The sequence below is a fragment of the Primulina huaijiensis genome, chromosome 14 (assembly GCF_012295235.1).
Source record: "Primulina huaijiensis isolate GDHJ02 chromosome 14, ASM1229523v2, whole genome shotgun sequence".
NCBI classification, from domain to species: domain Eukaryota; kingdom Viridiplantae; phylum Streptophyta; class Magnoliopsida; order Lamiales; family Gesneriaceae; genus Primulina; species Primulina huaijiensis.
This window is the reverse complement of record NC_133319.1, coordinates 6,810,078-6,831,479: the sequence shown is the minus strand read 5'-3', so window position 1 is coordinate 6,831,479 and position 21,402 is coordinate 6,810,078. Positions and strand designations below refer to the sequence as shown.

The 21,402-nt window shown below is 33.8% G+C and overlaps 3 protein-coding genes across 9 annotated transcripts; 2 read left to right on the top strand and 1 right to left on the bottom strand.

The window, feature by feature from the left end:
* Nucleotides 1–426: 426 nt before the first annotated feature.
* On the top strand, nucleotides 427–3,620 carry LOC140957574 (FT-interacting protein 3-like). Of its 4 annotated transcripts, none has more exons than XM_073414889.1 (2): nucleotides 427–714; nucleotides 1,138–3,620. In XM_073414889.1, the coding sequence occupies exon 2, from the start codon at nucleotides 1,274–1,276 to the stop codon at nucleotides 3,584–3,586; it is 2,313 nt and encodes a 770-aa protein (XP_073270990.1). In that variant the 5' UTR covers nucleotides 427–714; nucleotides 1,138–1,273; the 3' UTR covers nucleotides 3,587–3,620. The 4 variants fall into 4 exon arrangements, with proteins under 4 accessions (XP_073270990.1, XP_073270989.1, XP_073270991.1 ...); XM_073414888.1 differs by having other exon boundaries at nucleotides 427–842; XM_073414890.1 differs by having other exon boundaries at nucleotides 434–580.
* A 667-nt stretch (nucleotides 3,621–4,287) lies between these two features.
* LOC140957279 (ETHYLENE INSENSITIVE 3-like 3 protein) lies at nucleotides 4,288–7,124 on the top strand. Its single transcript, XM_073414459.1, has 2 exons — nucleotides 4,288–4,457; nucleotides 4,965–7,124. Exons 1-2 carry the CDS (start codon nucleotides 4,423–4,425, stop codon nucleotides 6,961–6,963), a joined length of 2,034 nt encoding a protein of 677 aa, XP_073270560.1. The 5' UTR covers nucleotides 4,288–4,422; the 3' UTR covers nucleotides 6,964–7,124.
* Nucleotides 7,125–8,486: 1,362 nt separating this feature from the next.
* LOC140956570 (lysine-specific demethylase JMJ30) lies at nucleotides 8,487–11,538 on the bottom strand. Of its 4 annotated transcripts, none has more exons than XM_073413365.1 (6): nucleotides 11,024–11,538; nucleotides 10,169–10,378; nucleotides 9,757–9,891; nucleotides 9,511–9,654; nucleotides 9,029–9,121; nucleotides 8,489–8,858 (listed from the first exon to the last, which is right to left on the bottom strand). In XM_073413365.1, exons 1-6 carry the CDS (start codon nucleotides 11,471–11,473, stop codon nucleotides 8,679–8,681), a joined length of 1,212 nt encoding a protein of 403 aa, XP_073269466.1. In that variant the 5' UTR covers nucleotides 11,474–11,538; the 3' UTR covers nucleotides 8,489–8,678. The 4 variants fall into 4 exon arrangements, 2 of the variants coding, with proteins under 2 accessions (XP_073269467.1, XP_073269466.1); XR_012171491.1 differs by having other exon boundaries at nucleotides 8,725–8,858; nucleotides 9,377–9,654; XM_073413366.1 differs by lacking the exon at nucleotides 9,029–9,121 and having other exon boundaries at nucleotides 8,487–8,858.
* Nucleotides 11,539–21,402: the final 9,864 nt, after the last annotated feature.

Here is a 21,402-nt window from a genome sequence, read left to right as displayed (position 1 = left end):
TTTCATTATCACAACATAGATGTATTTTAATACGCGGTAAAGAAGATGGACTGAATCGGGAAATGACCAAAACACAAAAATTAAGATTCAGAAACTATTTATTTTCTAGACAAATGAATTTTTCCCTGAATAAATGAAAACAATAATAAAAAAGTTGAGAAGCAGTCAAATTGAATCAATCAACCATGGTGATAGCAGGTAGAGATAATTTTGCCTTAAACTGACAAAATCTGATTACTGTAAAAAGTAGAATCATTGGGTTTCTAACTCTGTTTAGATCACTGCATGTAGAGTCTATATACGTAGCTTTTCACCTTTGAAAGCCTTTAACACAAAAGTTTTACTGAACTCAAGACTACTCTCAACAATTCTCTTCATTAATTTGAACTATCCCCACCCCACCTGCCGCGCACAAAAACACACATTTCAGAAAAAGCAAGGCATCCCTATTATTTTCTTGAACTCCTTGCTTGCATGGATAGAACAGTAGATCAAGATTTTAAGAGTTTTTGTACCAGATTTAAATGCTTAACAATGAAGTAATCATTTGATGGATTTATGCCACTTTATGATTTGAGACGTGTTCATTTAATGTCCCCGCGGAGCTTGGGAAATTAATTCCTTGTTATTTCTTGGGGTATTTACCAAATTGTTGTTTCTATGTTTTTTTATGATTTCTGTTATCTATTTCCCTGCAATGAAGGGAAGTTTCAGGTACAAATGGTGTTATTTTTTGGTTCCGGCCAGAATAATTTTTTTTTTTTTGCTGGATTTTCTTCTGGTTGGGTAGTTATGTAAAGGTGCTGCGTGTTCTTGGCTGAAAACTCTGAAAAGTTTTCAAGGTTCTTACTTCTTGTTGATTATCAGAAATGTTCCAGTAACACATGTTTCCTTGCTCTTTATCTTGAAATTGTTCAGTTAAAGAAACGATTTTTTTAGCTATATGTAATGAATTGGTGTCAGTTTATCCTAAGATGATTGGCAGATATTTCTTGTATTAAATCAGTTGGATTATGTGATCCTGATCAAATCTCCATTCTTTTTAAATGTTTGATTATCCTTTTCTTATTACTTATTTAATGAATCCATAGAGAGGCTGAATCTTTTAATAACTTGCATCAAAATCATTTATCTCAGGAAACAAACGTAGATGAGTGAAGAAGCCCAAGCAATCTGTTCGCATATGAGAAGTGATACCAAGAACTGGCAGCTACCAAGTTTTTGAGATCACTCCTGCCAGCAGACTGATAATATTCAAGGATAATCCAAGAAAATGATGAGGGGTCCGGTACCCGAAGAGTTCTCACTGAAGCAGACCGCTCCCAAAATAGCTGGCTCAGGGGTGATCACTGGTGGTGATAAGGTTATCTGTGCCTATGACCTCGTTGAGCAGATGGAATATCTCTATGTTCGGGTTGTAAAAGCTAAAGATCTACCCGCGAAGGAAGTTAACCGTTCCTGTGATCCATATGTCGAAGTAAAGCTTGGTAACTACAAGGGAATCACAAAGCATTTTTCTAACAAGACTAATCCACAGTGGAATCTTGTTTTTGCCTTCTCTCAAGACCAGCTCCAAGCTTCATCTGTCGAAGTGGTTGTGAAGGATAAGGATTTTGTGATGGATGAGTTTATCGGTAGAGTCACCTTTGAGCTTGCTGATATCCCACGACGTGTTCCGCCTGATAGTCCCTTGGCACCACAATGGTACAAGCTCGAAGAAAAGAGAGGTGAAAAGCTGAGAAAGGGAGAAATAATGTTAGCTCTTTGGAAAGGTACTCAGGCAGACGAGGTGTTTCCTGATGCATGGCATTCGGATGCAGCAGCTGTTGGCAGTGAAGGAGTTTCAAAGATTCGGGGGAAAGTTTACCTTTCTCCAAGGCTTTGGTATCTTAGAGTTAATGTGATTCAATGCCAAGATTTGCAGCCAAGTGACAGGAGTAGGCCTCCTGAAGTTTTTGTGAAGGTTAATCTTGGAAACCAGGCTCTTAAAACTAGAATATCATCATTGAGGAGTGTGAATCCATCTTGGAATGAGGATTTAGTTTTAGTAGTTGCGGAGCCATTTGAGGAGCCACTTGTCTTGACTGTGGAGGATCGAGTAGCACCCAACAAAGACGAAATCTTGGGCAAATGCATGATTCTGCTGAACACCATCTCCAAACGACCCGACAACAAGCCAGTATCAGCCAAGTGGCTTAATCTTGAGAAGCATGCAATTGTTGAGGGAGAAAAGAAGGTTACAAAATTTGCTAGCAAGATTCACTTGAGGCTCAGCTTGGATGGTGGGTACCATGTGTTGGATGAGTCGACTTATTATAGCAGCGATTATAGACCAAGCTCGAAAATTCTCTGGAAATCAAGCATTGGCCTCCTCGAGCTAGGAATCATAAGCGCCACAGGTCTGTCACTGATGAAATCTAAAGATGGAACAGGAACTACAGATGCTTACTGTGTGGCTAAATACGGTCCTAAATGGGTACGAACAAGGACAATCATCGACAGTGTTTCACCAAAATGGAACGAGCAATACACATGGGAAGTATTCGATTCTTGTACTGTGATCACAATTGGGGTATTCGACAACGGTCATTTACAAGGAGGAAAAGATGCCAGCATAGGAAAAGTTAGGATAAGGCTATCCACCCTCGAAACCGAACGTGTGTACACCCACTCATACCCTCTACTCGTGCTGAAGCCGACCGGCGTTAAGAAGATGGGGGAGGTTCAGTTGGCTGTGAGATTCTCCTGCTCATCATATCTCAACATGTTAAACAAGTACACTCAGCCATTACTCCCCAAAATGCACTATATCCATCCATTATCCGTCTTCCAGCTCGACATGTTACGGTTCCACGCGATTCAGATAGTCTCCGCCAGGTTGGGAAGAGCTGAACCGCCGTTGAAGAAAGAGGTCATCGAGTACTTACTAGACGTTGGATCGCATATATGGAGCGTTCGAAAGGCGAAAGCAAACTTTATGAGGATAATGAATGTGATGGGAGGGATGGTTTCTATTGCAAAATGGTTTGATCAGATAAGGCATTGGAAAAATCCATTGACCACCATTCTAACACACATACTCCTTGTAATACTAGTCTTCTTCCCTGAACTGGTCTTCCCCACTTTCTTTCTCTACCTTTTCTTCGTCGGTATCTGGCGATACAGACAGAAGCCGAGGCATCCGCCCCACATGGATATACGCCTCTCGAACGCAGACGCAGTTGGTCCCGACGAGCTAGACGAGGAATTCGACACGTTCCCGACGTCCAAATCATCGGACATCGTGCGTAATAGATACGACCGGTTGCGGAGTATCGGTGGGCGGATTCAGACGGTGATGGGGGACTTGGCTATGCAGGGGGAGAGATTCGAGGCTCTGTTGAATTGGAGGGATCCGCGAGCATCGGCATTGTTCGTGGCCTTTTGCTTGGTTGCGGCCATTGTGCTGTATGTTACGCCATTGCAGATAGTGGCGTTGGTGGCGGGTTTTTATCTGTTGAGACATCCTAAGCTTAGGAGTAAGGTTCCGCCATTCTCAACTAATTTCTTTAAGAGGTTGTCTGCAAGATCAGATTCCATGCTGTAATTCATATTTTGCACTGCTAATCTATTCTATCTATCCAAAGTATTTATTATGCAAGAATTTTTTGTGAAATTAAGTTAGTTTATATTTAAATAAAATGTCATATTTTTGAAAAAAAATCAAAAAAGAACTATAATTTTGCTATAACGAATTTTAAAAAAAAAATAGAAAAAGAGAATGTCTAAGTAACGATAGAACTTGAACTTCAAGTTTGGAAAATATATGTATATTATTTACTGAATTATCTGTGACTTGGACTAAAAATTTGATACTTCATTAATTTATTTAATTACAAAAATAGTCATAACACCAAATATTTTGACTCTATTTAACATATTAAATCGTTATATTTTTTTATTTATATTCAAATAAAAATTATAATTATCATTATATTTAAATAAAAATTAAACCATAATTTTAAAAATGATCGAAAATAAAATATAATTTAAAATGTTGAGAAAAAAAAAAGAAAAAACAAAAATATTATATTTATATCAAATATGGGCTTTTGGTTAAAAAAAAGTTGGAATCTATTTTTGTCTCGGACAGAGACATTTTTTTATATATATATAGTTATATAGTATTGCCTCTAGATAAGGATAATTTTATATTTGTTTACCTTCTTTTATTTATTTCCGGTGCTCAGATTTTTGCACTAAAATCGCTATTGGTAACACAATAGCGATTTTAGTTACTATGACTAAATTGGATAAAAACGGACCAACTCTTCTCGTACCATTTTACCTGGCTCCCGCCGCCGCACGCGCAGTTCAACCCAAGTCTGGAATTACCCAAGTTTCGAATGGGTTCTCCCGGCGGTGATCGGGAATAATTTTTTAATGGCTGTGATGGAGGATATGGGAGTTGATATCAGGTTTGATTGGTCTCTTTATTTGCTGGAGAAATGAATACTTGTGTTATTTTTTTTAAATAATTAATTGTTCTCTACCGGATTTTTTGTATCTTTGTTTTTATTGGAATTGATGTTGAATTGATCGAGGGTTTGTACGCCATGGGAGGAATTTGAAACTTCTGGTGTGGTTTTGATTAGCTCATAAAATTTGATCTGCGGTTGCCTGATTTCCTGAGTCGATTAACATATCATTGTGATAGAGATGATTATGTTGTTAATTGCTTTGGCTGAATAGAGCTTTGATTTTTTTACCAATTTGTGGATTATTTAATTGCTACGTTTCTCTCGAAAAATTGTGACGAAATTAACGTATGTAATTTTGCTTGGAATTGAGCATGATACGGACTTTACATTGTTCGTGAATTTGTTGAAGAAGATGTTTTCTAGCGAATTATTTATGGGGGAATATTTCAGTATTTGCTCTTGATTTTCATTGATGGATCTGATCGGAACCCATTTATGCGATAGTTCGGATATTGACATTGATGATGTAAGAAGTGCTGACATTGATGATGTAAGAGGTGCTGATAACATAGAAGAGAAGGACGTTAGTGATGAGGAAATTGAGGAAGAAGAATTGGAGAAACGAATGTGGAAGGATCGCATCAAGCTCAAGAGGATCCATGAAAGGCAGAAGCTTTTGAAACAGCAAGCTTCAGAGAAGCAGAAGGAGAAGTCCTCAACGGATCAGGCGCGCAGGAAGAAGATGGCACGAGCCCAAGATGGCATTTTGAAGTACATGTTGAAGCTTATGGAGGTCTGCAAGGTTCGTGGATTCGTGTATGGGATTATTCCTGAGCAGGGTAAGCCAGTCAGCGGTGCATCAGATAATATCCGAGCTTGGTGGAAGGAAAAGGTGAAGTTTGATAAAAACGGCCCTGCAGCCATCTGTAAGTACGAGACTGAGTGCCTTTCCAGGGAAAACGGAGGTGGATATGAAAATGGGAATCCACAGATGGTTCTTCAAGATCTGCAAGATGCAACATTAGGATCACTTTTATCATCCTTGATGCAGCATTGTGATCCACCTCAGCGGAAGTATCCACTTGAGAAGGCCATCCCACCTCCTTGGTGGCCAACAGGGAATGAGGAATGGTGGACGAGGTTGGGATTACCGAAGGGTCAGGCACCCTTGTATAAGAAGCCTCATGATCTGAAAAAGATGTGGAAAGTTGGGGTTCTCACGGCTGTTATAAAGCATATGTCGCCTGATATTGCAAGGATTAGGACTCTAATTAGGCGTTCAAAGTGTTTACAGGATAAGATGACAGCTAAAGAGAGCTTTATATGGTTAGGAGTTTTGAGCAGGGAGGAGTCCTTAATTCGGCATTCCAGCAGTGATAATGGTTTGTCTAGCATTAGTGAGACACCTTTAAAAACTCAAGGAAATAAGAAGAAACGTTTGGCAGACAGTGATAGCGATTATGATGTTGATCGTGTGGATGATGGGCTGGGATCCGTTTCATCCAAAGATGTCAGGAACAATGAATCTGCAGATATTGAATCTCCTCCAGTTCTTTTGACACCTGATCCAGTCAAAGCGATAGTACATTTAGCAAAACGGCCACCTAAAAGAAGACGGCCTAAATTAAGAAGTCCTGCTAATCAACTGGCAGCACCGTCTCTCAACAAACATTTGGCTAAGGATCCAGAAGATGTGGTAATGAGCATAAACCACCTCAGCATACAGATTTCTGGATACCTGATGAATGAAGGCCGGGCAGCAAATGATGGAATAGCAGCCATGAGGCCTCAGGAGAATAACGCTCAAGGCCAATCCTGCTTAGTGGAATCTGATGTCAACTTTGTCTGCTCGTTTCCTTCTTCAAATGATGTTCCCACAAACGTGTCCTCAGTTAATGGACCCATGCTTCTTACCGCGACTCCGAGTGCTGACCTAGTACTTCGTGGGTCTCATAATATTCAACTGTCTCAAGAATCTAGATCACATAGTAGGCAAGAAATTACTATTTTACCTGAAAAAAGTCGTCATTCTACCTTGATCCAACAATTTCAAGGTCCAGGGTTGCATCATGGACCCCAAAATTCTTTGTGGCAACCCAGACCTCAAGATTCAACATTGTATCGGAGTTACTCAGCTGATGTTGGATCAAGTCATCAAGGGCGTCTGCCCGAGGCAGCTTTCACTAAGATGCAATATGGACCAGTGGATTCGAGCTTCCCTCTATCAGTGCTGCCACCCAGAAATGGTAAAGATATTTCCGGACAAGAGTTCCCAAATTTGTTTAAAGATGCATTACCGCATGAGCCAGATAGGCCCGTTGACCCACAGTTTACTTCTGGTCTCAATAACTTGCCATGTGAAGAGGCAAGATATAGCAGCCCATTCAGTCTTCCCTTTGATGGCACCAGTTCATTAGATACAATCGACTTTGACTTTTCTGTTGATGATGATGCGGCGTCCAACACTAACTTTGCTGAATGGATGGAGTATTTTGCGTCATAAGCTTCAAACCCGTGCATCTCCTTGCATATAGGTGATGCTCTATATTTTGCATTTCTGGTTCAAGCATACACATTCTTGTGCTCAGCCGAATGAATTGCAGGTTAGCTATGTGGTGGATGTTTTGTAACTGTAAACCGTGAATATAATTTTCTGTTGTATTATTTTTCCTAGGCTTCTAAGCTGATACCTAAATAATTATAATAATTGTCGTTGGGCTAAACATATTTTGCTGTAACTTTGAGACTTTGGTGGATTGTTGCAAGTGAAACGGGTCTATTTGCTGGATTAGCTTGAGCTTGTTTTATTCGTGTAGTTGATAAATAAATGATACATAATAAGAGTGATTATGACATGAAAGAAAAAGATAAATATCATTAGTTTGGTATGATTTTAAATTGTTTAATTATTTTTGTGATTATATTATGATTACTAAAATGTTTTCATCAATATTAATTAGTAATATATTCTTAAAATAATTGAATAAATAATAAAAAAATTTGATAAATTTATTTAAAACATTTATAAATAAATTTAAAATATATTAATTATTAAATTTTCATTAATTTCGGTTTTCAAAAACAACTAAAAAAAATCAATTAATATTATAAAAAATAATTAAAATTTAGTAACAACATAAATATGCATTTATTGTGATAATTAAAATAATAATACAAATTTGAATATTAAATAACGGTTACTTATAATTTTAATATTATATTGGTTATAATTAAAAAAAAATTAAATTGGTTATAATATTAGTCAAATTATAAATTCTATTTAAATATTACTAAATTCGTTGAATTTACAATTATTTTAAATTTTAATATATTAAACAAAAAAATTAAATTAATCAAACATTATTATTTCTCTCCCGAAGAATTATATAATTATCAACAAGAAATAATATCTATAATGTGTGTAAAACCAACTTATCACAACCTTAGTCATGCACGCCTTAATATATTGTCATGTATACCAAACCATGCCTTAAAAGCATCAGATTTTGTTAATAACAAGACACGACTGACTGAAGCATATTCATTAATTGTTTCGTTCTTTTGGATTGCGTAATCGATATTGTTTTACTCCCTCGCCTTGAATTCAGCCACACGTGCACCACAGTTGAAAGAAGATACGTTACGAACATATTATCATCGTCATTGTATTTTATTATAAAGAAAATATTTTTGCAATTATACTCATAAAATGGTCCAATTTATGGAAAATGAGACCATCCATATTCACTTTGCCACACACACGACATACAATAGACAATAATAGTCCAGTCCTGATTTTATGTGCTAATATGATATTTATACATTATTAATTAAGACCATCTTTAAACAACCAATTTAATCCATTGAAAATAAATAAAATTCATAACTCTAAAATTTTTCCTCAAAGGTAAAAAAAAAAAAAAGAAACTTCTCAAATTTAAATTTAGTTATTTATACATCAACACAAGCATTGAATCCGATAACCAGCGACTGTGTATATGGTTAAAGATTAGATTTTGAAAAAAGCAGAGGAGTAATTTTAATTCAACCTGAAGAAGCAAAATGCATGTTACGTACAGAGGAATCAATTGGACTAAAGTCCAATACTTAAGCCCCCAAAAAACTACACTAGTTCTTTCAATTCACCAACACAAATGCTACCACAACGGCAAGGAACGAGAAAAAGAGGGGAAGTGGAAAATATCGAGGTGTACCGAATCAGTCATCAACCATGTTGTTCCACCAAAAGCTAACAGAAAAACTAGTGGTTAGAGACCGCACGTAGTGCCACCATTTTGGGGGAATGTATAGCATTTCACCTTCCTCTAATATGCAATCAATAAAGTCAAGATCCAACACCTTCGGAAACTCTTGCTCATCGATGTCATCTAGATCAACCTACAGAAAAGAAATTCACTTTTCGAGGGAACAAACAATACAAACTTTTGATAAAAAGAAATGAATACACGATAGTTGAGCACGTAATAAATTCGTCCGTATTGATAAAAATAGCTGAGCACTGAGGAAAACTAGATGCGCGAGCAGCATGGTAGGATCAAGCAGGCTACCTGACTGGAATTGCTAAGCATGGATTCAGAGTGAGGATATAGCTCTTCAGAATCTGAAGCAGGGTATAGTCGCACGTACTTTTTCCCGACCACCTGCAGAGAAGAATACACAATCTCTGATTATAAAGAAAAACAAGAAATATAAAACCATATGTATACACGAAGGATAGCTTGAGTGTTGCTTACAATAGCCTAGAGCAGTAACTATCATGAATCACAAAACACTTTTCAACACAAAAAGAACAAAGTTTACATGTTCTTGTTATTTTTCAATTAATAAACTGACAACCCTCTCAACTAACGAAAACAAACACAGCCTACATGGAGAGAAGGCAAGATCGTGTCCACCTTATATCCCAGCCTTCATCCTCCGCAAAAATACAGCTCAGCAATCCAGAACAGGAAACAAGTATAGGTCTGCTTTGGTGAAAGGTACAGACTCAGCAATACCAAATCAGCATTAAGGACTACACCTTCCATACCTGAGCAAGTATATTATGGTGTGGATCGTGATGCAATGGAGTCACTGTCCCAGGAGGACCAAACCAAGCATTAACGGACTTGATCTCCCCACCACCAGCAAAACAATAGTCAGGTATAACAATATCACGCTTCAGTTCTTGTATCTGCAGATAAAATGGAATCGGTTGTGAAAAATATTTAAGATGGTGTAACATTGATTTTATGGCGTCATATACAGTTTTTACCAAAAAAATGATAAAACACACCTGATCAAACAACTGGTGCTGAGCTAAATATGTCACATTTGCAGAACAGCATTCATTGGATATAATCCTTTCAAGAAACTCGGAAAATGTGATTAATTCTTGCTTCCACTCCTGGCTTAGATAGTTTTTTCCTACCTGTAGGGTTCAACACAAAGGGGAAAATGGTCACTGAAGAAGAGATAACCAGAGAACAAAATGAGATAATGTACTGGTCTTATAGCGAATCTAACTTACTTTTTCCTACCATTTCGACATTATAGAATGCAACAACACAATTACACATCGTTGAAAGAGTTGACAATAATAAGGGACTTCAGTCAGGTAAAATCAAAGCTGAATGGCCTTATGTGCACAAAAGGGAAAACGAAATTCTCACGGGAAATTAAACAACCAAGCAAAGTTTTGAAGATACCTCAACTGGAACTGTACGAAAACCTGCAACCTGTTTAAGGTAATTCGTGTCATTCCACCTATTCATGGCCGGCCAATGGGTCATGGAATCACAGAGTATCACTGGAGAACCAGGAACAAGATGTTCCCGTAAGAACCCTTCCAAGGAAAGACCCGATTTTTCCTCCACTACCTTACAAGAAAGTGACTTGACAGGTAATACTCTAAGAACCTGCATATCGATATTCACACGCAAGAAGATGTCAACAACTGCAAGTCCACTTTTATCATTTTGAATCTACGACGAGCATATAAATTTACCACATGGCATGTCTTTATATGAGAAAGAAAGAAAGAAAAAAAGGTGATTACGGCTAGGTCCAAATCTATCACTCAGCGAACAAGTTCTAAATACTTTCCGGTGCTTATATTTCTTTTCCTCCCATCCAGAAATTTTGATATGAAGTGGCAAATCATAAATTTTTCATAAAAAAAACGGAGTTTAATGTCTGATCTATCAAATGTAATTCTATTTTCCGAAGCAACTGCATGTGAATGACTTCTTTTCCTTTACACAGAATTGCAATGCAGCCGGAAAGTATCCGGACATGCGGATTCCAAGAGCTATGACTCGTTGATCACCATCAGATCATGCTGTTTGCGAATCGAATACCGTATAACACTGATCTGAAGGTATAATATGACATGCAAGAACGAACTCTAACACGAAACAGGAACAACCTACTATGCAAATTCTTTACCAGCGAAAATGATGTTCTCATCTGTGAGCGAAACTTTATTTTTTTATATAATCTTCACTTTCCAGTCCTGGGAAAAAAAGGAAACAACGAATTAGCAAAAAGGGGACGAACCTCACCTTCTCCAAGTCGAATTCCTTAGACCACTGACCATTTTGCCGCCCTTCACGATTATCGCTTACCCCAATCCCTCCGAAGGCAGCGCTGACTTTTTCAATGCACAAATTCAAGTCACCTCTCAATGTCAATCCACCCATGATGAGCCCCATATCAAGCGCTCCGAGCGCAGGCTTCAATTCACCTGCGGAGTAATGGTGTTTCGCCACGTGGAGGCACGCCATTGAATAAGCATCTCTCCAGATGGGGACAACAGCGTGCCACGGGCCAGAGTGCAGCTGCTCCCACGCCATCTCCTTGGCGGCCTCCGCCGCCCTAGCGTCACCGGCGGCCGCCCGAGTGACCATTGAGGCGAAGGCATAGCCGCCCTCCGATGTTATTCGATGCAATAGGTTGGGGGACTCGGAGTCGAGTATTGGCGTTTCGAGGGCGGCGGAGGGGGCGGTGGACATAGGAGGTAGACCGGTGGATGTGTGTAGAAAGTTCCAAGACAGTTAATCGTATAGGGGGGATTTGCGAGAACGGGAGATATTTCGACGGCTATTTAAAGTGCGTTTGGGTAGTAAAAATATCTTCTTTTTCGACTTACGTGGCAATTTTCTTTGCATCCAAACAATTTCACAAATACTTTCCCTAAAATATTTCATAATTTACATAAAAAAACAAAAACCAAATCCACTCACTTTACACAAACTATTTGTGTGATTCAAGTTTGAAATAAAATAGCTTGAGCTCACAAAGTCATGTTTAATCTAGGAAAATTTCTTTTTAAGTCAACTAGTTCGAGATTGATTTAAGCCCAATTATATCAAATTACGGATCAACTCGGCCTAATTTTGTATCTATCTCATAGTATGAAATAACTTTTAAAACACACAGAAATTTAATGAAATAATCTCACAAGTCAATTTTGTGAGATAGATCTCTGACCCGATCCGATCAATGAAAAAATCTTTTTTTAATGCTAAAAATATTATTTTTTACTTGAAGTTTTATCGAGTTGTCTTCTTTAACAAAAATATGTTCATGAGACCGTCTCACAATATACTTTTTTTAAAAAAAAAAACATATAATTTTTTTCTTCACATTAATTTAATTTAATTAATTAAAATGTATATGTTCGGTCAAAAACCCTCACAAGTATCTGAAAAGATATTTTGTTTCCTGCACAATTGAAAAGTGTGACAAATGGAATGATTAAAAAAAATCGAATCAAGCCTCATAGAACAGAAAAAGGCAAAGAATTTTCTAGAAATTTCATTATGCAATCCCAATCAAGAAAATATCAAACAGGTCACCGATGATGTGGCTACAGCCTATTGGCCACTAGTTTTATTAAAAAAGTTGTGAGACTTATTACACTGTTGTGACAGTTGTCCATGTAATAATATTTATTTCTTTTTTAAAAAAAATGATTTTATTGTTAATTAAAGTGAAAGGGACAATGTGAATAACATTGGGCCAACCTCATGATGAGCCCATGGAACTCTTGGGCTTCCATTTCTACAACTGTTTGAGAGTCGTTAGCTTGTCATTGTCAGTGTCTATTCATGGGGTGTGGACGAAAGCCCACCACATATGGCCCATACATTAATATCATAATTATCTGTTTACATTTATCAAATAAGAAGTAGTTCCTCTCGAAGAATGAAGAGATTCTCTGCAAGAAATACGAGCTTCTGGTGGCATATCTAGATATACAAGATTTAAAATATAAAATATAAGACTCAAATGCTTCTATTGTGTCTTGTATCCACAATTAAACCATCGGTGTTTCTTCACTCAAGCAGCACTTAAACGAAGTTCTATTGTCACCTTCAAACTATAAAATAAGTAAGCCTCCTCATACCATACGAGGGCACGTTGAGCTCACACGAAGGGTTTGGTTAAGATATGTCAGATTTCGCCAAAAAACTGTTCTTGATATGTCCAATCATTAATTTAAACTACTTTGGTGGAGCGATACAGTTTCAGCATTTTTTGACGTGTTATTTTTCAGAGTCCTATCAGTAATAACAAAGTATCAAAACCAAAATAAGAAAAATTCGAGGAGGAATTTTTGTTGGTCTTATGTACGACAACTTGAGATAATAATATGAAATTAAAATATAAAACTGGACACCAAGATTTTATGTGGAAAGCCTCTAAAATTATTTGGATAAAAACCACGGACAAGATGAAAATAATTTCACTATAATATTTTATGGTGTACAACCACTCACTGTGTTTTCAAAGAGAACACAAACTCTCTTAATACATGAGAACAAACAACTCACAAATATCATAGAAATAAGCACTCAAATGCTATAAAATCAAAGAAAAAATTCGATGAAATGATGATATGGGATGAGGGGAGGACTATTTATAGAGTTCCCTCAACTCGTTTCATCGGTCTTCTTCCAACCTCCTAAGATGAGCTAAACGCGTTTTGCCATCAATCTCCATAAATGATGTCTGTCACTTACCTAGCATATTGCCGACTATTTTTACTATGTTCCCAAATATCAACATATATGATCCATCAATCCTGCAGTGATTCTGAAGAAAACGTATAATATTCCAAATTTGATTATTAACCCAATTTCCTTCGCTTGGTATTGTCTAAATTGCTCCTACTATTATTAGTCAGGCCACTTAACATTCCTAATCAGAATGTTATAATATCCTATATCTGAGGGGTTGGTTTTGTGCAAAATCTCCTTTTTTATTCTTTCATTATAGAATTGACCCTTAAGCTAAAATAACATTTTTAAAAATTATATTTAAAATTGATATATTTTCCGTCAAGGGACCAACTACTAATTCTGAATTCCCCAATTTGATTTTTTTTCCACTATATTTATGTAGTGAAATCATTAATGAGTAGTCGCATGCCAATGGATAAAAATGAGATTCTTTAAAGCTTATGTTTGCTACTTTACCAACAGATTAGATTAATCTACAAGTTTCAGTAGCACAATGAGGCCATCAGATAAACATAGACTGGCATTTCGATGCACGCATTACGTGTTTGTATAATTTATTTATTTTTTTGATTGTTTGCTTTTGATTTATTAAATTTTGATATTATCAAAATAAATAGGGTAATATGTGCAAACAACAAAAAAATTTATACCACATACCACTAACATGCTCACGCTTAATATAATTATTATAATTATAGATAGCCAGTTTATCAGTTATTATAAACTGTATATTAGATTATGGACTTTTCGACCAAGTAGTCTTCTAAGTAATTTTTTTAAAAATATATTTATGAATAAATTTCATTTTTTTTAATTTTTTTTTTTTTTGAAAAAAAAAATATCTTGGTTTTCCACCCTAAAATAAGTTTAGTTCTCGATTATGTTATTGGACAATTGAATTAAATTAATGATTATCATCACAACAAAAGGAGGGAGGGCCATAATCCCACGAAGGCGTGAGCGACAAAATAAATTTAGTGTGCACCGTCATTACTTCCCTTGTCTCGTGCAGTCCAATGTAATCAATCATCAACGGTAATNAGTTTTGAGATGATGTCTACCAACCGTGTTCATCTATGTGTTCACATTTGAGATGACATCCACCTATTGGAGTTGATGAAACATATCGAAATTGTAAATCAATCAATCGTATTTTAAATTTTACGATTTTGGTCAGTTTTAGTTTTATATATTTCAACTTTTGATAATATTAGTGTTTTTTTATCTGAAATACTGATGTGATATTAGATATATAAATGTCATGTCCATGTAATGGTAGCGTTTCATTGATGTCACATTGAAAAGGATTAAAATTATATGATTTGTCATGTTTTTAATGTCATTGCATTTCCTAAACCCTGAAAATGGCCGTTTCGTTTGATTTAAGTGATTCTTTCTTTTTGTTAAAAAAAAAGATTTTGGCGTGAAATATTGACTTTTTTTATTTTTCCTTCAATGGATACAATGTGAAAATGGCATCGATCGATACAATATTTACTTTGTGGAGATTCCTTTATTTATTTAAAGTAAATTTTGATATTAATATATATATATATATATATATTCATTTTTATTTTTTAAAAATCTCAGACTGCAAGATAATTATTCAGTTGTCCACATGCATCTGCTAATTGCATATTTTATATAATACTAAAAAAAAAATATTCAAAATATTTGTGGCACAATATAATAAGAATAAAAGTCCCTTGGGACAAAAAGTAAGAAAGAACAACACTTTTCCCCACCAAAATCAAAAGCTCCTTCTGAGGTAGGACCTATCCAAGAATTTACATAAAGCATGCATGCATATCCATATTTTCAAATATAAAACCCCCCAAACAAGTTCAACTCCTTCCCTCATCTCTAATCTAACCTGCGAGTTGAATTAAATATAAAGAATGCTGTGAATACATATACATGATACATATAGAAGTAAATGAAATGAAGGATGGCAGTAGAAAACAAGGGGCGGCGTGCCCATGCGCAGCGTGCAAGCTTCTGCGGCGGAGATGTGGGCAGGATTGCGTGTTCGCGCCTTATTTTCCTGCCGATGAACCCCACAAGTTTGCTAGTGTTCATAAGGTGTTTGGTGCCAGCAATGTCAACAAGATGCTGCAGGTTAATATATCCCTATTTCAACATACAATTTATGTAAAAAGTTATATATTAAATATAAGTTGTTCTGTTCTACAATTAAGATCAAATGTTCACGATCTATTTATCAGAGATAAAGCAGTACGCTTCTCACTTGGTAAAGTTTCAGTCTTTTCCTTTAGCTGATTGGATACACAACATACATAGCTTTTGGTCAAAGAATCAATAGTAAAGGCGTGCTCAAGGATCAATTGACACCACTTTTCACTGTATCTTTCTCTGATTTTTCAATGTTCGACTAAAAGATAAAACTTGTAACTNTCAGTTCAATTCCAGCCATTAAAAAATAATAATAAATATTTAAAAATCATAAAAAAAAAAATAATGAACAATCACCAATGTCAAAGATTCCACCGATTCTGCACTTGACAATGATCAAAACAACACTAGTTTTTAGAGATTGGTTTGGAATGAATATAACCATGAGTTGCCAAATAGATGAAAAGTACGTATACAGGACGACATGCATCAACATTTCACAGGATGTTGCGAAATGAGTATTTCTTTTCCAAAATAAAACAAGTTAATTAGAGCATTCAACGAAAACAGATCGTCATTTTAAATGAAGGTATTCATTCTGAATTTTTTTTTATTGAAATTAGCAAATTCTTAATTAGATTTTCTTTTTGTTTAGTATGCCCAAGCTCAAACATTGTTCGAGCAAGATTATGAGAGTTCATGGTCTTATGAGAAAGCTTGGTTATGAGAAGGAGCAAACGAAATTGAAGATATGTTCATTCGAAAAATTTGAAAGAGTTTCGACGAATGCTACCAAGAAACTGAAGAAAATTGATTGTGAATATTCTCTATCTCTTTTCTCCACACTCTCCGATGCACTCACCGACGATGAAGGAGACGACGTATATGAATTGGGCAAAACCATTAGACCAATGGGAAAAAAGACCTTCAAAAAAGCCATGAGAGGAGAATGATTGAAAACTCCAAAAGTTGTGGATTGATGAAAGAAGGAGATACATAATACTGTGAAAATGAGGAGACAAAGATTGTTCTAGCCTAAAAACATTTTTCAGAAGTTGAGCAAAATATGGAATGAAAGTGGGAAATGAGGTTGAGGGAACAAGAAAGAATAGAGATTGACCAAGAAAATCTGATCATGAAGAAATATGTTAACGATCCAAACCTAAGTGACATTCAACACGAGTATTACACGAAGATCCAAAAAAAAATTTCGCAAATGATTTAATTATAATTTGTAATTTTTTAATTACATGTGTTTTTTTTAATTTATTGTGTAAGTTTTAAATTTTTAATTATGTTTATTTTTTTTAATTTGTTATAATTATGTACAATTTTATTTTGTTATTTTAAGTTATGCATACTTTTATTTTTTATTCCATGTAATTTTAATATTTAGGCCATTTTATTTTACTAACTCGATGTTCTTGACTTGTCAGAGCGTAGGACTTCGGTCTTCGCCTGAATGGAAATAAAGAGGCTTATCGTACCAGCAAAAACTCATAAATCATGACCTCTGAATTATGTTACTTCCATTCTTATTACATATTGGCTATGGGTAAATTTCAAAAAAAATACATATGTGAATGTTTCAATTAAAATTCAGTACCTAGCCATGATTTTTTAGAAATCAGTACCTGACAAATCTATACATTTAATTTTAACTACCCACAAAACAAACTTTACATTTTTACCCTTTATTATTCAAATAAATATATTATTTTATCCACAAAATTATATCATTTTTCTCCATTTAAAATATAATTTTAACAAAATATTGTTTCTCAATTATCATGGAATAAAAGTAAATACTTATTTTGACATACAAAGTACCTATTATGGGGTTTCAGATACTTGATTTCGCTCTTTGAATAATCCAAATATATAAGAAAATAATATATTTTCGAGCATTCACCATAAATTCATTCATTGTTGATCTTTTCATGAAAAATACATTAGGATGACTTATTCATGTCATTTTATTTTTTTTTAAAAAAACATAGATCATCACCCATCATGAAATAAGATTAAATATTTATTTTGATCAAGAAAATACCTATTTTGGAGTTCCAAATGCTTGATTTTACTCTTTGAATACTCCAAATGTGTAAGAAAATACTTGATCTTCGAGCTATCACAATAAATTCAATAATTGTTGGCATTTTCATTGAAAATGCATTAATATTACTTATTCATATCATCTAATTTTTTAAAAAATACAGTTTCTCACTCATTGTTGAATTAGAAAAATTACTTATTCTGATCGATAAAATACTTATTTTCGGGTTCCAAACATTTGATTTGGCTATTTGAATACTTCAAATGTGTAAGAAAATACTTAAGTTTCAAGTAATATTAAGTGACTTTTGATTGTGTCATTTGTAAAGTTAAAATGTGATACTTAAATTGGTACACAGAGTATCTAATTAGAGTATATAAATACATGATTTTACCCCGTAAATACTCATATCCAGTTATTTGAGGATGCCAAAATATAATTTGAAGTTAATATTAAGTGACACCGATGATGATATTCGTGAAACAAAAATGTGATACCTAAATTAATACAAATAATACATAATTCGAGTTCACAAACACTTGATTTTACCTTTTAAATACTCGAATTCGATTGAGTATGTCAAAATATATAATTTGAAGATAATATTGAATATTTTTTGATGATGAGATTTGTGAATAAAAAACGTGCTACCTAAATTGGTACAAATAGTACCTAATTTGATTTCACATATACTTGATTTTACTCTTTTAAGACTCAATTTTTATTATTTTGGCATATAAAAAATATAGTTTCAAGTAATATTGAGTGATTTTTGATGTGTCATTTGTGAAGTTAAAATGTGATACCTAAATTAGCACAAAAAATATCTAATTCGAGTCTACCAATACTTTATTTTTCTCCCTAAATGAGAAGTATTTTAATTTGAGTTTGCAAATACTTGATTTCGTAAATGAGATACTCACAATATGTATTAAAATACTGGATATTCGAATAAGCAACGTAAGTTCACTAAATGTTGGTATTTTTATGGAAGATACACTTGGATGACATATTCATCTCATTTAATAATTAAAAAACAAAAAACAAATTCTCAACTAAGCATGAAAATTTTAAAGTACTTAGTTTTACTTGAGAAGTACCTAATTTGAGTTTGTAAATACTTGATTTCGCAAATGAGATACTCACAATATGTATTAAAATACTATATATTCGAATAGGCAACGTAAGTTCATCAAGTATTGATATTTCCATGGAATAAGCATTTGGATGACATATTCATATCATTTAATATTTTTTCTGTAAAAGAAAAAACAAATTCTCAACTAAGCATAAAAATTTTAAAGTATTTGTTTTTATTTGAGAAGTACCTAATTTGAGATTGTAAATATTTAATTTGGTAGATGAGATACTCATAATATGTAATAGAATACTGGATATTCGAATATGCAATGTAAGCTCGCTAAGTGTTTATCTTTCCTTGGAAGATGCATTGGGATGACATATTCATCTCATTTAATATTTTTTTTGTAAAAAAAAAACAAATTCTCAACTAAGTATTGAAATTTTAAAATACTTATTTTTACTTGAGAAGTATCTAATATGATACCTAAATTAATACAAATAATGCCTAATACGAGTCCACAAATACTTGATTTTACCATTTAAATACTCAAATTCGATTATTTGATGGTGTCAAAATATATAATTTGAAGTCAATATTGAGTTGTCTTTGATGATGAGATCCATGAAATAAAAATGTGATACCTAAATTGTTACAAATATTATATAATTAGATTCCACTGATAATTGATTTTACCCTTAAAAACTCAAATTTGATAATAAGTATAATGAAAGAATATTGATGCATATAATTAATGATTACCAATAAATATTATGAAAGAATACTAATGAGGATGATATCAAATGAAGTATTGCATTGTCATTTAATGAATACCAACAAATATTGTGAATGAATATTAATGATATTATAAATTAATACTCATAAGTATAAAGAAAAAAAATACTAATAAGTATAATGAATAATTACCAATAAGTATTATGTCAAATAAGTATAATTGTCAAATAAGTCATTCAATGAATATCAAAAAGTATTGTCAATTAATATTTATGAGTATTTTATAAATCGTTGATCCAAAAATCGATAGATATGCTTAAAGTGCAAGCTTCAAGCTCATTTACGAACTATGTTCATAATGCATCTCCCAATTAGTCCATGGTGAATTGCATGTCGTTTTATTAAATCCCATAACTTTCGACCTACTGGAATATGACTATCGACGTGTATCCGACTTCATATTTCTCTGTAAATTGTAAATCCACGGATTATACTACTCGTTCCTATCACGGGCTATTCTCTCGAAGAACATTGTTCGGAAATCTTCAAATATTTGCTCTAAGCTTTTTTTCTCTTTCAAAGCTTTGTAGCTGCTGAAAAGTCCTTGAACATGTCATCCAAATGCATCTTGGATGTAAACGCGAGCACTTGGTGAACTTATGTTACATATTCGAATATCCAGTATTTTAATACTCATTATGAGTATCTCATTTACCAAATCAAGTATTTTAAAACTGAAATTAGGTATTTCGCAAGTAAAACTAAGTACTTGAAAAAGTTCAATACTTAATTGCAAATTTGTTTTTTTAACAATTAAAAAAACTATTAAATGAAATGAACATGTCATCCAAATGTATCTTGGATGTAAATGCGAGCACTTGGTGAACTTACGTTGCATATTCGAATATCCAGTATCTTAATACTCATTTTGAGTATCTCATTTACCAAATCAAGTATTTTAAAACTGAAATTAGGTATTTCGCAAGTAAAACTAAGTAATTGAAAAAGTTCAATGTTTAGTTGCGAATTTGTTTTTTTTTTTTTAAAAATAAAAAAATAATTAAATGAAATGAACATGTCATCCAAATGCATCTTGGACGGAAATGCGAGAACTTGGTGAACTTACATTGCATATTCGAATATCCAGTATTTTAATACTCATTCTGAGTATCGCATTTACCAAATCAAGTATTTTAAAATTGAAATTAGGTATTTTGCAAGTAAAACTAAGTATTTAAAAAAGTTTATTGCTTAGTTACGAATTTGTTTTTTTTAACAATAAAAAAATAATTAAATGAAATGAACATGTCATCCAAATGCATCTTGGACGGAAATGCGAGAACTTGGTGAACTTACATTGCATATTCGAATATCCAGTATTTTAATACTCATTCTGAGTATCGCATGTACCAAATCAAGTATTTTAAAATTGAAATTATGTATTTCTCAAGTAAAACTAAGTACTAGAAAAAGTTCAATACTTAGTTGCGAATTTGTTTTTTTAAGAATAACAAAATAATTAAATGAAATGAACATGTCATCCAAACGCATCTTGGATAGAAATGTGAGCATTTGGTGAACTTACGTTGCATATTCTAATATTCAGTATTTTAATACTCATTCTGAGTATTTCATTGACCAAATCAAGTATTTTAAAATTGAAATTAGGTATTTCGCAAGTAAAACTAAGTACTTCAAAAAGTTCCATGCTTAGTTGCGAATTTGTTTTTCTTTTAAAAATTAAAGAATATTTAAATGAATGTACATGTCATCTAAATGCATTGGGAATGATGAGTGGAAAGAGAAGATAACCAAAAAAAATAGGTATTTATATAATTTTTTATTAATTAAAAGGGTAAATAGGTAAAATTGCATGAAACATGTAGTAAAAACCAAGTTTGTCTTTTGTCA

What these genes read in the sequence shown, in the direction of transcription:
- LOC140957574 (XM_073414889.1), top strand. Translation starts at nt 1,274, where the DNA reads ATGATGAGGGGTCCGGTACCCGAAGAGTTCTCACTGAAGCAGACCGCT.
- LOC140957279 (XM_073414459.1), top strand. Translation starts at nt 4,423, where the DNA reads ATGGCTGTGATGGAGGATATGGGAGTTGATATCAG. An exon ending in GATATGGGAGTTGATATCAG is followed by an intron (nt 4,458 to 4,964) that starts GTTTGATTGGTC and finishes TTTATGCGATAG; the next exon opens with TTCGGATATTGACATTGATG.
- LOC140956570 (XM_073413365.1), bottom strand. Translation starts at nt 11,473, where the DNA reads ATGTCCACCGCCCCCTCCGCCGCCCTCGAAACGCCAATACTCGACTCC. An exon ending in TTCGTACAGTTCCAGTTGAG is followed by an intron (nt 9,892 to 10,168) that starts GTATCTTCAAAA and finishes TGAACCCTACAG; the next exon opens with GTAGGAAAAAACTATCTAAG. An exon ending in AGCACCAGTTGTTTGATCAG is followed by an intron (nt 9,655 to 9,756) that starts GTGTGTTTTATC and finishes TTTTATCTGCAG; the next exon opens with ATACAAGAACTGAAGCGTGA.